Below are 13,766 nucleotides of genomic sequence, written 5' to 3'. Positions count from 1 at the left end.
TGGCCTACCCTAAGGGCCTGCTCTAGGAGGGAAATCACTCCATTTCAAAGTTTGTAGGAAAATTATTAATTACTCCGAAGATAAATGAGAAACTCTTTTTACCCCCAAAATTTGTCAACAACAGTTGGTGGAATGTTTATTGCACACCGGAGCAATTCATAATATCTCTCAATCCAAAAAGTAATCATTTCTTACTTTGAATGGTCATTTAATTCAAAATGTAAAACTCTATCTAGAAGGGAAAGTAATAACTCATTTTTTTGGCTAGAAAGGGCAATTTTGTCACACAATCTACCTGTCTAGATGGAAGATGAACTACCAAATATTGGTGATGTAGTTCAGGCCCATTTGGCCACTTTCATTCGAATGAATTTCTTCTCTAAACAAAAAAAAAAAAAACAACAACAACAACAACAAAAACAAAAAAACAAAAACAAAGAGTTTGTAGAGGAGATAGCCCAGGCCTAGCCTAATCTAAAGTATAGAATGGACCGAGTTTGGGCACTTTTAAGTCGCCCGGCCCTTAAACCCAACTAAGTCCGAAGCTTTTCCTCCTAATTTTGATTGTGCACACGCACACACGCACGCTCGCTCGCTCGCTCGGTGTAACCAAGCCACACACAGCTCGTGGAGCGTGTAGCACACGCGCCCCCAAAATATTCCCCGCCAAATTCCTTTCCCGCCATCTCTCGATTCTCGAGAACCCTAATATATAACATGTATATATATAAACGGCAACACTAACTTTTAATTATTGCAGAGCCTCCAAAAAAAGCCATTTCTCTAAAAGACTAACAGTAATGGAAGGGAATTTTGAGGAGCAGAGCAAGCTTCCTGAGCTCAAACTCGGTAAAATTTAAGACAATAGAGAAACCCTAGCTTTTTGCTCTATCATTTCTATTTTTGCTTTTTTTTTTTCTTTTTTTTTTTTTTAAAAATTTTGGTGATTGATTTTTGTATTGTGGTGTTGTGTTGTGTTGGTAGATGCTAAGCAAGCTCAAGGGTTCCTCTCATTCTTCAAGAAGCTACCCAATGTAAGTGTCTCTATTAACCCCTAGTTTTCTGTTTGGTTGCTGGGAAAATGAGGCCAAAAGAGAAGGAAATTAATTTTGGTGGTTTTATTTATTTATTTATATAAATGAATAGGAAAGCTCAACTCAGATAAAGTGAAATTTTACAGATTCTGGGGCTTTGGCTCTATTTGGTTACTTTAGGCATTAAGAAAATGAAAAAAGAAAAAGAAAAAAAAGGGTTATTTAAGATTAGTGGTAGTTACTTATTTGCTTGGCTATATAAGCCTCTTTTTTTGGGTAACCAAAAAGAGGGTAGATGTAAATGTTGTATAATAATCCTAAGGAAATCTGCTCATTCTGCCTGTTTTTTTTATAATTCTATTGCAGGACCCAAGGGCTGTACGGTTCTTTGATCGCAGGGTCAGTTCAAATCTGAACTTCTTTTTGTTTTGTTTTTTGTTTTGTTTTGTTTTCACTATGTTTTCTGCCATACTGTGCTTGTTACCTTTTTAATGTTGTCATATTGGTTATGTCCTTTTGCCTCTCGTAATTTGGATGAACCTAAATTGAAGATTCAAAATGTCTCAACTATGTTATAGCTGCAACTTGTTTGAGGTCATTAGTGTTTGTAAAGGCTACCACTTACCAGTCTAGTTTTTTTTTTTTCTTCCCTATTTATTTTATATTGTTTTTTGTGGCTTATTGTTGTTGGTAGGGCTTGACATAGATTGTAAAACAGTCACATCCTTGATTTTTTTTTTTTTTTAATGAATAAAGTAGTTTATTAGAACAAAGGAAGAGTTGGAATACACAGGTTGTGTACTAAATGGCCTCAAATAATTACACAGTGAAGTTCAAAAGATCTTTAAAAGCTACAAAGGATACAACTTGGATGTTGGCTAATGCAATCATTCAATCAAACAAGAACCTTAACAAAGACTGCTTAAAAATGTGAGTAGGACATTAAACTTCATCAAGTGTACCACTGTTCCTTTCTCACATGTAGTCCACAAAACACACACAGGAACAACCTTCCAAGCTCTTACACCCCTTTTACTATGGATCCTTCCTTGCCAACAAGCGTGCATTGAGCCACCGTTTCCAGCATAACCCAGGATACACCGAAAGAGGTTCCACTGTTTACCCCATAGGTCTTGCAATCATAATGGATTGAACACCATTATTCCTAGTAGGCTACAAACCATTGATGCCATGATAAAGTTAGTTCAATAACACCCTTTGGAATTTTAAAATATACTATATATTGGTCCGTGGAAGCATTATTGATGTATCTAAGGGTGGTTATGAATATCATTTTGTTTCCTTCCTCAAAGAGATGTACATCATCGCTTGACATATTTGGGTGTTTATGGCTTACTTTGCATTGTGTAGTCTATGAATATCCACACCTTGGGGGTGGGGAGCATGTCTAAATGTTGCTCTGCTGCATGATGTCTAGCTTCTCATTTGTAGTGAAATAATATTTCAGCCATGTTCTCAGCAGTATTTTGAGGCTTATAAGTAGGCATTTTTTTGGGTTACCTGGTCATATGTGCCGAACCTTTGGAAATTCTGCTCTCTTTCTCTTCCTATTGTTCTTACATTCTCATTTATTAGTGTTTGTAAATTCAATTCTGATTAAGTTCAACATAATTAGTACAGTGCCTGCTCCATTCTGGTAACTTTTTTTTTATTAGTAAATAATTTCATTGGAAAAATCAAAGAAGGGCTTTGTACATAAGGAAAGCGAAAAAAAGAAGCAATTATCTCTTTCCTGGTAACTATATAATTCTTTGGTTGCTTTATTATGGGGATTACTCCTATCTAGAATTTCTCTATAACTTCTCAACTTTTTCCTGTTATATGCATTATTTGGTTGCCTATTCTTATACATGTTTGTGTAAATCATTCAGGACTATTATACTGCACATGGTGAAAATGCGACTTTTATTGCAAAGACCTACTATCACACTACTACTGCTTTACGACAATTGGGCAGCGGATCTGATGCCCTTTCAAGCGTAAGTGTTAGCAAAAACATGTTCGAAACAATTGCCCGTGATCTTCTCCTGGAGAGAACAGACCATACTCTTGAGCTCTATGAGGGCAGTGGTTCAAACTGGAGACTGGTGAAAAGTGGAACTCCTGGAAATCTTGGCAGTTTTGAAGATGTTTTGTTTGCCAACAATGAGATGCAGGATTCCCCTGTTGTTGTCGCACTATCACCCTACTTCCGTGAAAATGGGTGCACTATAGGGATCAGTTACATTGATTTAACAAAGAGAGTACTTGGGTTGGCTGAATTTCTTGATGATAGCCACTTTACAAATACAGAGTCAACTTTGGTTGCTCTTGGTTGTAAGGAATGCCTTCTGCCTATTGAGAGTGGCAAATCCAATGAAAGTAGGAACTTACATGATGCTTTGACTAGATGTGGAGTGATGTTAACCGAGAGGAAAAAAACTGAGTTCAAAACACGGGACTTAGTTGAGGATCTTGGTAGGCTTGTCAAAGGCTCTAAAGAACCTGTTCGTGACTTAGTTTCTGCCTTTGAATTTGCACCTGGTGCTTTGGGGGCATTACTTTCTTATGCTGAATTACTAGCAGATGAGAGCAATTATGGAAATTATACTATCTGTAGGTACAATCTTGACAGCTACATGAGGCTAGATTCTACTGCAATGAGGGCACTGAATGTCATGGAAAGCAAAACAGATGCAAACAAAAATTTCAGTTTGTTTGGTCTCATGAATAGAACTTGTACTGCTGGAATGGGAAAACGATTATTGCACATGTGGCTAAAGCAGCCTTTACTGGATGTAAAGGAAATCAACTCCAGGCTGGATTTGGTACAAGCATTTGTGGAGGATACTGCTCTTCGCCAAGATCTGAGGCAGCACCTGAAAAGAATATCAGATATTGAGCGACTGATGCACAATCTTGAGAAGAAAAGAGTTGGTTTGCAGCATATTGTAAAACTTTACCAGGTAAATTCCAGTTTATCGTCATTATTTGGTAGGGTTTAGTAGCGTCCTGGTGTTGTTGGGTTGGTATAGCTAATTTTTCCAGCAGCAAGCAAAGACTATTCTTTTTCCCCCTTTTGAACGGACAGGATATATTGTTCACCAACAACCCATTAGTTGGTTGCTGACTAATAATGTCAGCTGGCACTTTTTCTTTAATCTATTAATTTCTTTTGTTAAGAATGGTATATGGGATCTGTAGCAATGGAATTTCAACCTATATTGGAATTGTAGTGGTAATTGATCTTCAGGGAAGTAATTTTGGAGATCTTGATGTGTTTTTCTTTGTCCAATGGGTTGCATGCTATGAAGTGATTTGTTTTGCATGTTATTGGCATTAAGCTTACCATGATGGCTTCTTGTAGTGGTATTAGATGCAGCTTACTTGATTTTCTTTAAAATCAGTCGTGTGTTTATGTTTTCTTATTTGATAAGTCCGTTACATGTTTATGTGACAAGTAGATATCTTGCAGTTTAAAGTTCCTCTTTATAATTTGCCTCACATCTTCTGGATGCAGTCAAGTATAAGACTTCCCTACATTAAAAGTGCCCTGGAACATTATGATGGACAATTTTCCTCGCTGATCAAGAACAGGTATTTGGATCCCTTTGAATTCTGGACTGATGATGATCACCTGAATAAGTTCATTGGTCTTGTAGAAACTTCGGTCGACCTTGATCAACTTGAGAATGGGGAATACATGATTTCTTCTAGTTATGATCCTGCGCTGTCTGCACTGAAAGATGAACAAGAGTCATTGGAGCGCCAAATACATAATTTGCATAAACAAACCGCTAATGATCTTGATCTGCCCATAGATAAGGCCTTAAAGTTAGATAAGGGCACGCAGTTTGGACATGTTTTTAGAATTACAAAGAAGGAGGAGCCAAAAATAAGGAAAAAGCTCACCACTCAATTTATTGTCCTTGAAACTCGAAAGGATGGAGTTAAATTTACCAATACAAAGCTTAAAAAATTAGGTGACCAATATCAAAAGATACTTGAGGAGTATAAGAATTGTCAAAAAGAGCTGGTTAATCGAGTAGTTCAAACTGCAGCAACATTCTGTGAGGTAGTTAAACTTAGTTATTTCTTGTTTCTTCTTCCTGGCTCTTTTTTCTAGATTGAAGAAGGTTTTGCTCTACAGGTGTTTGGGTCTTTAGCTGGGTTGCTTTCCGAGTTGGATGTCTTACTTAGTTTTGCTGATTTGGCTTCTAGTTGTCCCACTCCCTACACAAGACCAGACATCACTCCAGCGGTAATTAGACACTAGTTATTTGCTGCTTTTGGTTTCTCTGATTAGTAATGATTTTTTTTTTCTCTTTTAGAAAAGTTCACTTACTGTAAAATTATTGTCAAATTGGCTATGATAGGATGAGGGAGATATTATCTTAGAAGGGAGTAGACACCCTTGTGTGGAGGCTCAAGACTGGGTTAATTTTATCCCAAATGATTGTAAACTTGTGAGTATTTATAAGCTACTCTATAAAATTGTTTTTTCTCCACCCTTGAAAGTTGAAATGGAATGTTTTTTTTTTCTTTGGGGGTTTCCTTTCAAATCAGGTCAGGGGGAAAAGTTGGTTCCAGATCATTACCGGGCCTAACATGGGTGGAAAATCCACATTTATTCGGCAGGTGTGATTGATTATTCAATTATGTGCTTCTTCACTATTAGTTGCAAGAGAGTAAATAACTGCCATGTTTTGCTCCTGTACATGTAACTACAAGATAATATTTATTTATTTCATTCTTTTGATTTGTTGGAAATGAAAACCAATTTAGGAACTGGTCACCTTTTGCATTTAATTTGTTTGATTTGAACACTGAACTTCACTATCTATTCTAGTTACTGACACCTGTTATACTTTCTCATTGCACGGGAATCCTGCGAACTCTGCAATTACTAGTTAAGATTTGTATGGGTTTGATTATATGTCTATATATAATGTGCTTGCAGGTCGGTGTGAATATTCTGATGGCACAAGTTGGTTCTTTTGTTCCATGTGACAAGGCTAGCATTTCTGTACGTGACTGCATTTTTGCTCGCGTGGGTGCTGGTGACTGCCAAGTGAGTTCAGCAGCAATTTCTCCTGACTCCTGAAGATTGACCTTAGCAATTGATTCCACTAGGATCATATTTCATGCTATATTTTACTACTAATCTGCTACACAGTTCTTATTTCTTAAGAGTTTTATCTACCATTACTTAATTTTTGCTGGTGTAGGTTTCACTAATGAAACACATGAAATGGAGTACTTTTTAAAGTTTTCTATCATTCTTTTGTTTCTATATTTTTTTTCATCAGTCGTAGGGCTTTGTGCTGAATTCAGATAAATGAAGCAGCAGCACTGGTACTGATGCAGGACAATACCAAAACTTGATGCAACAGGAAAATTGAAGAACAGAAAAATAAAAATACCCTAGGAATTAGCAAATAGGGTTACTTAGAATCAGCACCAATTGGGTTAGAAAATGTAGGAATCAGCACCGGGCCATTAGAAAAAGTTCTAGGCAAAATTTTGTTTATCGTAAACTTGTCTCTATAGGAGTACAATGGTGTGCTTATATAGACTATCAAAAGTAAACCCTAATTCTAATAGACTTGGAAAATTCCATTTTTGAATTACAATGATACCCTTGACTCTTGGAAATTAAGTAGTACCCCCTCTGTCCCATATTAGACCTGTTTAGAAAATCCAACTCTTTAACAGAACAAAATTTAATGCATTGTCTTTTACACAAAAAGATACAAGTTTCCAAAACTAACCTCCTTGATTTAAATTTTAATGAAAGAGGGGGTATTGACTTATAAATAAAGGCCAAAAGGGTGTGTTAGGAAATTACTTATTTGACTTTTCAAAGAGGACTTTATTTTGGGATATCCCAAAATGGAATAGAAGACTAACAATTTGGGATGTAGGAGTAATAGCCTAATTAACTTATAAGAATAAAAATAAAATGCAAAGGACTAATAGTAGAAAAAATACAATTGGCTTATAAAATTAATCAAAAATAATTTAAAATAAACTTGTCTTTGTGCTCCCCATATCAGCTACAACTTTGGAAACACTGAATAATTTTGCACACACAAACTAGTCAGCCAAGCCTCTTGAGTCATGCATAGGAGGGCCTGGACAAACAAATTTTTACATTTCCTTTTTTACTCTTAAATTTTAACACTTAACACTATCTGCATAGAGTTTTAGATTAAATGTAACGAATTTTGCTGATTTTATAGAATAATGTATTTCAGATCTCTTTTATTGACTTTATTGCAGTGCTGTTTATAACGCTACCACCTAAAAGGACAAAAGAAAAAATAATTTAAGTATATAGAAAGTTCAAAAGGAGCTAAATTCATGTTTTAACATTCATACTCGTATAATTAGGTGCTGCTTTAATAGCAGAAGCAGTTAAATAGAGACTTGATTCACTATTAAGCGACAACAACAGTGTGTCCAATCTGGGAATTATATATATAAAATTGTGTTGATCAAAATATAATAAAAAAAGCTGCTAACTGTTTGGGGTGGGGTCATCCATATGCAAGATTTTTCTATTTTATAATGAATTGAAGACATTAATTTGAAGCCTTTAATAGGGGACTAATACCAGTTAGTGCCCTCCTTGGTTGTTTATAAAAGTATCCACTACTTAGTTACTTTATAAAATGTTCAAAATACTGACAACATTAAAACAATTTATAATATGCTTATCAGAAATATTAATTTATTTTAACATTGCATGAAATGGAAGCTTTCTTGGATTTAAATAAATGTGGTTTATGTGCCTATCCCAAACACACCCCACTAAATTTATAAAATGAGGCCACGTAAATTTGATTTATCTGACGCATGGGTTGATCCAAACTTATTTTTGGAGGATAGGCTGGTTTGGCCAATATGTTTGTATGTTTAGAGCAGTAACTCTGATGTTATCAGTTTATTGCATGATACATTTCTAAGCATTTAAATATTAGGGGAGAAGTTTTTCAGTTTATATGATGCAATTAATTTTTAGGCATTTTACACTCCACTAATTCACCAGTAATGAGCACCTTGTGTTTTCCATGCTACACATCTGTTATACAATTTCTGAACTGATTTCTTTCATGGCAGAAGAAGATAACTTGTTATTTCCTTATTGTCGAAGTCAAATTGTGTTCTTTTTCTTTTTAGTTACGTGGAGTTTCTACCTTTATGCAAGAAATGCTTGAAACGGCATCCATATTGAAGGGAGCTACAGATAAGTCACTGATAATTATTGATGAGTTGGGTCGCGGGACATCAACTTATGATGGATTTGGTTGGTATCATTATAGAACCTTTTGAATAGCTTCCTGCTTGATCATCTCTCTCTCTCTCTCTCTCTCTCTCTCTCTCTCTCTCATATTATAATTTATAGTTGTGAGAACATTCAAAATAAGATTGAATAATCTGCTTGTAATTCTTTTAGCTTCATGCATTATTTAAAAATTTGATTGCTGTATATTGACTGCAAATTATCTTCACTTATCCAAAAACAGAAAAATATAGACTGCAAAATAAAAAAAACAGATATCATATATTGATGGCACTATACATAATTTTTTTCTACGGTCAAGCCACTTTTGGCACAATACATATACATGTCGCCAACCTGATGTAGGTGGCTTAAGTCTCAGTTGAGTTGGGCCAAGTGTTCATTGTTGGTGATAAGAGAATTGAACCCAAACTACCAGCCTAGCTTGGTAGATACCCTGCAAATTTTACAATGGCCCAAACACTGGCACCCAAGCATGATTTTACTAAAACCAATTTAACCAAGCTTTGCCTGCCTTGGGCTAGGGCAAGAGAGTAAATTTCTTAGTTTTATCAGAGTTGAGTACCTTGGATTGATTTTTTCTAGATTTATTAAATCATGGCCAAAGCCGTGGTTGCACCAACCTCATCCCTGTAAATATCATATAATGCCTGACTGACTAATTCATGTTTATTATTGAAACACTGAATATCACATCATTGAACATGTGGTACAGTGGTAGTCATACAAACTGAGATGCATGAACAGGTCAAACTAACCATGGATTATTGAGATGCATGAACATGTGGTACAGTGGTAGTCATGCACATTTTGAAGCACTCATGGGTTACTGCTTTACATGAGCTTTGGGAGATGTTATTCCTGAGAACTATGAATCAGACCTTTTAAAATTTAATATTTGATGTGTGGGTTGAATATTAGTTTTAAGTCACATAGAACTTTCTTGCATGTTGGTCTGTGTTATCTGTTCATATTAGTTGAAGTTATGTCAATAATAACAATATTACTTCAATTCTGAGTTCTTAGTTTCTTCAATAGTATGGATCTTAGTAATGGAATAATTAATTTATAATTTATTGATTGCTTGTATAATTAACCATAAATCATTTTTATTTTAATCGTGCTTCATATATGGGCTCAATTAATGTCTTATCAAGTCATCTTTTGGTGTTCAGGTTTAGCTTGGGCCATCTGTGAGCACCTTGTTGAGGTGATCAAAGCACCTACATTGTTTGCAACCCACTTTCATGAACTGACTGCATTAGCTCGTGAAACTCCTAATCATGAGCCCCATGAGAAGCAAACTGTTGGTGTGGCAAACTATCATGTTAGCGCACACATTGACTCAGCAAGTCGCAAGTTGACTATGCTGTATAAGGTAGATGCATGCTCCAAAAATATTTGGTTATTTACAGTACTATTTTCCAGTGTCATCATGAATCCAACCATAGTTGGTCGGCTTACTTCTCTTTAACCTTTAATGTGCTAATTTTGTTGGATTGAAAAGTAGCAAGTAGGTGGCTTCCAAAAACCAAGAAAATAAGGAAGTCAGGGAAAGAGTTTCTAATTTAATGAAGAATTGTATGCTGAAAGTGATGCAGGGAAACCTAGGCTTCCCACCTAGATTAATCCCACGGTAAACCTTAGGCTTCACCACCTAAGGTTGTTTGGATTCACCACTGAATAATATTAATAATCGTATAATAGTCTGATTACAAAATAAATCATCTAGAGCTTTATATAGAGCTTCCAGGAATCTCAAGAGATAAAGATAAACATCTTAAAACAAATCCTAATCGAACTCAAATACTAATCCAACTACTAAACAAGCCCTTATCCAAGGATATGAAATTCCATCCCTATCATTACTTAAACTGAAAAAATAAAAACCTTAAAATCTAAAATTATTCAATGAAAATCCAAAATAAATTATTTAAATAGTTTCTGGTTATGCATCTGTTTCAGAAAGGAACTGTTAATGACTGGGTTTCTAATGAACCTATCATACAACCATCATTGCCAATACTTGTCTATCAATTAATCCAGGTTCCTGTATTTTGTTTCTAAAAGTCAACTGATCAGTGCCCTTGCAAAACTTTCTACAGAGAGTTTAGTTTTATGCTTCTATTATGTAGTTCAACTGGACAAATTCATTAAAAAGAAAGATAAAAAATAATTCTTTTGCCTTTTTCTGTATTGTAATTTAAGTATGACCAAATTTCTTGTTAGTGATGGTAGCCATGAGTTACCCCTATGAATTTTACAATCGCCTTAAAAAGAATATAAAATTTGCCACCTGTCTTTTATTTTATAAGACTGTCAAGTGTGTAGTGATCTGGTGGGTTAGCATTGAATTGGCAAGGAGGATAAAATATGCGGAACAATGATTGTCAAAGATGTTCTTAAATTCACTTCAGATATTTTCTGTTGAAAAGTCAACATTCATTATATCTCGCTTCAAGCTATTTTTGCTTAATATTTTCCCACTATTATCTGGCATTTCCAATCTCAATTTTTTAATGTGCTTTGCATATTTACACATTACATCATAAGGTCTAAAATATCAGTATAAAGTAGTTGTTTGGTTTCATGGAGAAGACCGTCCACAGATTTTGCAGAAATGTGTAAAGAAATTGTTACACTTTTTAAGAAGATTGAAGACTTATAATTCCATTGTTTTCCTAATTACTCTAAGATGTTTGCTTCTATCCAACTTGCTTAGAACGTTAGTGTTTGTATATTTTTGAGAAAAATTGTATGCACTCCTGACTTCATATTTGATCATATACTCCAGGTTGAGCCAGGGGCTTGTGATCAAAGTTTTGGTATTCATGTAGCAGAATTTGCAAACTTTCCTGAAAGCGTGGTTACCCTTGCTAGAGAAAAGGCTGCTGAATTGGAAGATTTCTCACCTACTGCAACCATGACGAATGACGCCCAAAAAGAGGTGCAATCTGAATTAATCTTTCAGTGTTTGGCAAGGCAACAATCTTTCAAATTGGGTTGTTTTCAACCCTGGTTCTTGATCATGAAATGATGAACTATAAATGCACTACAATTATGAGTATAATACAGGCCATGCTACATTAGTTGATTTTTTGATTATATGCTCTGAAGTTGCAATTATAGAAGTGTTACATGCCATTCTATTTTCTGAATCCAAGTTCTATACCACTTAGGTGGTGCACTTATCACGATACACTTACTGCACAAAGAATATAAAGACTTAGTGTCCTGCTAACACAAGAGACAGTGTCCTATTGAACCAGTCTTGGAGAGATATTTCGTCTCCAACTCTTACCAGACAAATTGCTCACTGATTACGTTTTTCCTTGCATTATTCAAGTTTGGTTGCTTTTGATAATGCACATTGGAGGGACAATTATGATACGAAAACTAGTCACCATTTCAGTTATGTTAAAAAAAATAATGGTGTTTTAGGAACTCTAGGATAAATATAAATGCAATGGCAGCTGTTATTAAGTTAGTCAACTTTTTTATAAGAAATTTTGGTTTGGTAAACTAAGATTATAAATGTGATATTCCTATTACATTTTCAATGTAATAGATGTAGCCTCAAAAGAAAATTTCTTGTTCTGTTAGATATATAGGTTGCTTGTCAAAATTGATTAGTAGTAATAAAAAGAATGATTCAGGAGCATATAGGCATTGTAAGTTGAGTTGTGGCGAAAATATGTACACCATGTAAAGCATGGTTTTCTAAATTTGGAAGCCAGCTCAAACGAATAACACATAAGAATGATTCAGGAGCATATAGGCATTGTAAGTTGAGTTGTGGGGAAAATATGTACACCATGTAAAGCATAGTTTTCTGAATTTGGAAGCCAGCTCAAACAAATAACACATAAAAATTGCTCAAAAAAGAACAGTAACATGCGGTGCTACACAATCTGACAAGCTACATGTTCCTATCTTCTTTGCTCTTTTGATACTACATTGTTAGCTGAGACCAGAAGATTCAATTTGGTTAGCATAGCCATTTATGATGTCTGTTATCTCTATAAAAATAATTATAATAACCAAAAAAAATAAAAGAGCTAAAAATATCCAGAACATGTACCAAAAAAAGCAAATGATGCCATGCTATTGTAAAGCATGTTACTGGGTTGGAACTCTCTCCCACTTCCCTCTCTGATTATATTATTATGATCCACAGGTAGGATCCAAGCGAAAGAGAGAGTGTGATCAGGATGACATGTCTAGAGGTGCTGCCCGGGCTCACCAGTTTCTAAAGGAGTTTTCTGATTTGCCGTTAGACAAAATGGATTTGAAACAGGCTCTGCAACAAGTAAACAGATTGAAGGATGAGTTACAGAAGGATGCAGTAAACTGTAGCTGGCTCCAGCAATTCTTCTAGACGGCCTTAGAATGGAGGTAGCTTGTGTTTTGGAATGTGTATATCTCGTTGCTGTAAATAAGATGCCTTCCATTTAATTTTTGGTTACCTCCCCCCCCCCCCCCCCCCCTGGCGGCAGGGGAAATCTGAAATGAAAATGCTGACACTCAGGAAATGGTGTTCCTGAGCCTGGCTGTGTTTTCTTTCCTCTTTTTTTTTTTAATTTAATTATTTGGGTTTTTCCCCCCTTTCCATTTTGCTCTGGGGGTTGGTGCTTGAAGCTTTTGAAGCCACAGATGTACTTTTGCCTAGTCTACAAGAAAACAATCAGATATGTATATCTGCCTTGCTTCTTATGCCCCTGGTTTGCTTTGCTTTGTTACTTTGTATGCAGTAGGCAAAATTGAGCATAATATAGAGGGAAAATTTTAGGTACAATTCGTTAGATCCTTTTGTGTTTATGGCTTCTTTTTAACATAAGCTTGTAATAAAGCTTAAGCTTTGCTTTGGATTGGAATCTTCTTGCTATTCTAGACAGAGTGGATCAAGGTCATGAAATCTAAATATTTTAGATGCAGGGACTCTTTTAGAGTATTGTGAGTGTCCCAAAATTTTCACGAAGAGGGTGTCTGAAAATAAGGGAGTCGTCACTTGGTTTTAGTTTTATGGTTTAAGAATCAAATTTAACTTCATTTTCTTGTCTTAGCCAAGCTTCTAGGTTTTGGGTTATGATGCAAGAGAGGAAAGGTGTTAAACATTTAGATTGGCTTTTTGAAAAAGTATTCAGTGCTCTATAAGCAATTCTCTCCTCACACGAATGGAAATTAACAAGACCTATTGAGTTAGAGGGAGCATTGCTCCTTGAATAGTTACTTCGCATTTTTTGCTTTACCATGCTTGTTTGAAGGTTTAATTACACATTTCGTCCTTAAACTTTTGCCCCAATGTATCAAAATAGTTCCTATTCTTTGAATGGATTACTTTTAATATTTATTATTGTGTGAAGGAGGTCCCTGTCAAAAACGCTATTAGATATTAAATTGTCTAGTAGATGTAAATTGAGGTATGA

General features: G+C 35.3%; 1 protein-coding gene across 1 annotated transcript; it reads left to right on the top strand.

Annotated features, from left to right (window-relative positions):
* The first annotated feature begins 653 nt into the window (after nucleotides 1–653).
* On the top strand, nucleotides 654–13,204 carry LOC142631687 (DNA mismatch repair protein MSH2). Its single transcript, XM_075805932.1, has 13 exons — nucleotides 654–849; nucleotides 985–1,034; nucleotides 1,401–1,433; nucleotides 2,927–4,000; nucleotides 4,555–5,109; nucleotides 5,185–5,295; nucleotides 5,411–5,500; nucleotides 5,601–5,672; nucleotides 5,995–6,105; nucleotides 8,217–8,343; nucleotides 9,516–9,718; nucleotides 11,135–11,287; nucleotides 12,518–13,204. The coding sequence occupies exons 1-13, from the start codon at nucleotides 801–803 to the stop codon at nucleotides 12,716–12,718; spliced, it is 2,829 nt and encodes a 942-aa protein (XP_075662047.1). The 5' UTR covers nucleotides 654–800; the 3' UTR covers nucleotides 12,719–13,204.
* The last annotated feature ends 562 nt before the right edge of the window (nucleotides 13,205–13,766 follow it).

This window comes from Castanea sativa, chromosome 4, assembly GCF_040712315.1.
Source record: "Castanea sativa cultivar Marrone di Chiusa Pesio chromosome 4, ASM4071231v1".
Lineage (NCBI taxonomy): Eukaryota > Viridiplantae > Streptophyta > Magnoliopsida > Fagales > Fagaceae > Castanea > Castanea sativa.
Note: the sequence above shows the minus strand (reverse complement) of the source record. Positions and strands in the feature narration are given on the sequence as shown.

Bases quoted from the DNA above. Each gene is read 5' to 3' on its own strand.
- LOC142631687 (XM_075805932.1), top strand. From the start codon at position 801: ATGGAAGGGAATTTTGAGGAGCAGAGCAAGCTTCCTGAGCTCAAACTC. The intron at 850-984 runs GTAAAATTTAAG...TTGTGTTGGTAG, and splicing joins GCTTCCTGAGCTCAAACTCG to ATGCTAAGCAAGCTCAAGGG. The intron at 11,288-12,517 runs GTGCAATCTGAA...TATGATCCACAG, and splicing joins CGAATGACGCCCAAAAAGAG to GTAGGATCCAAGCGAAAGAG.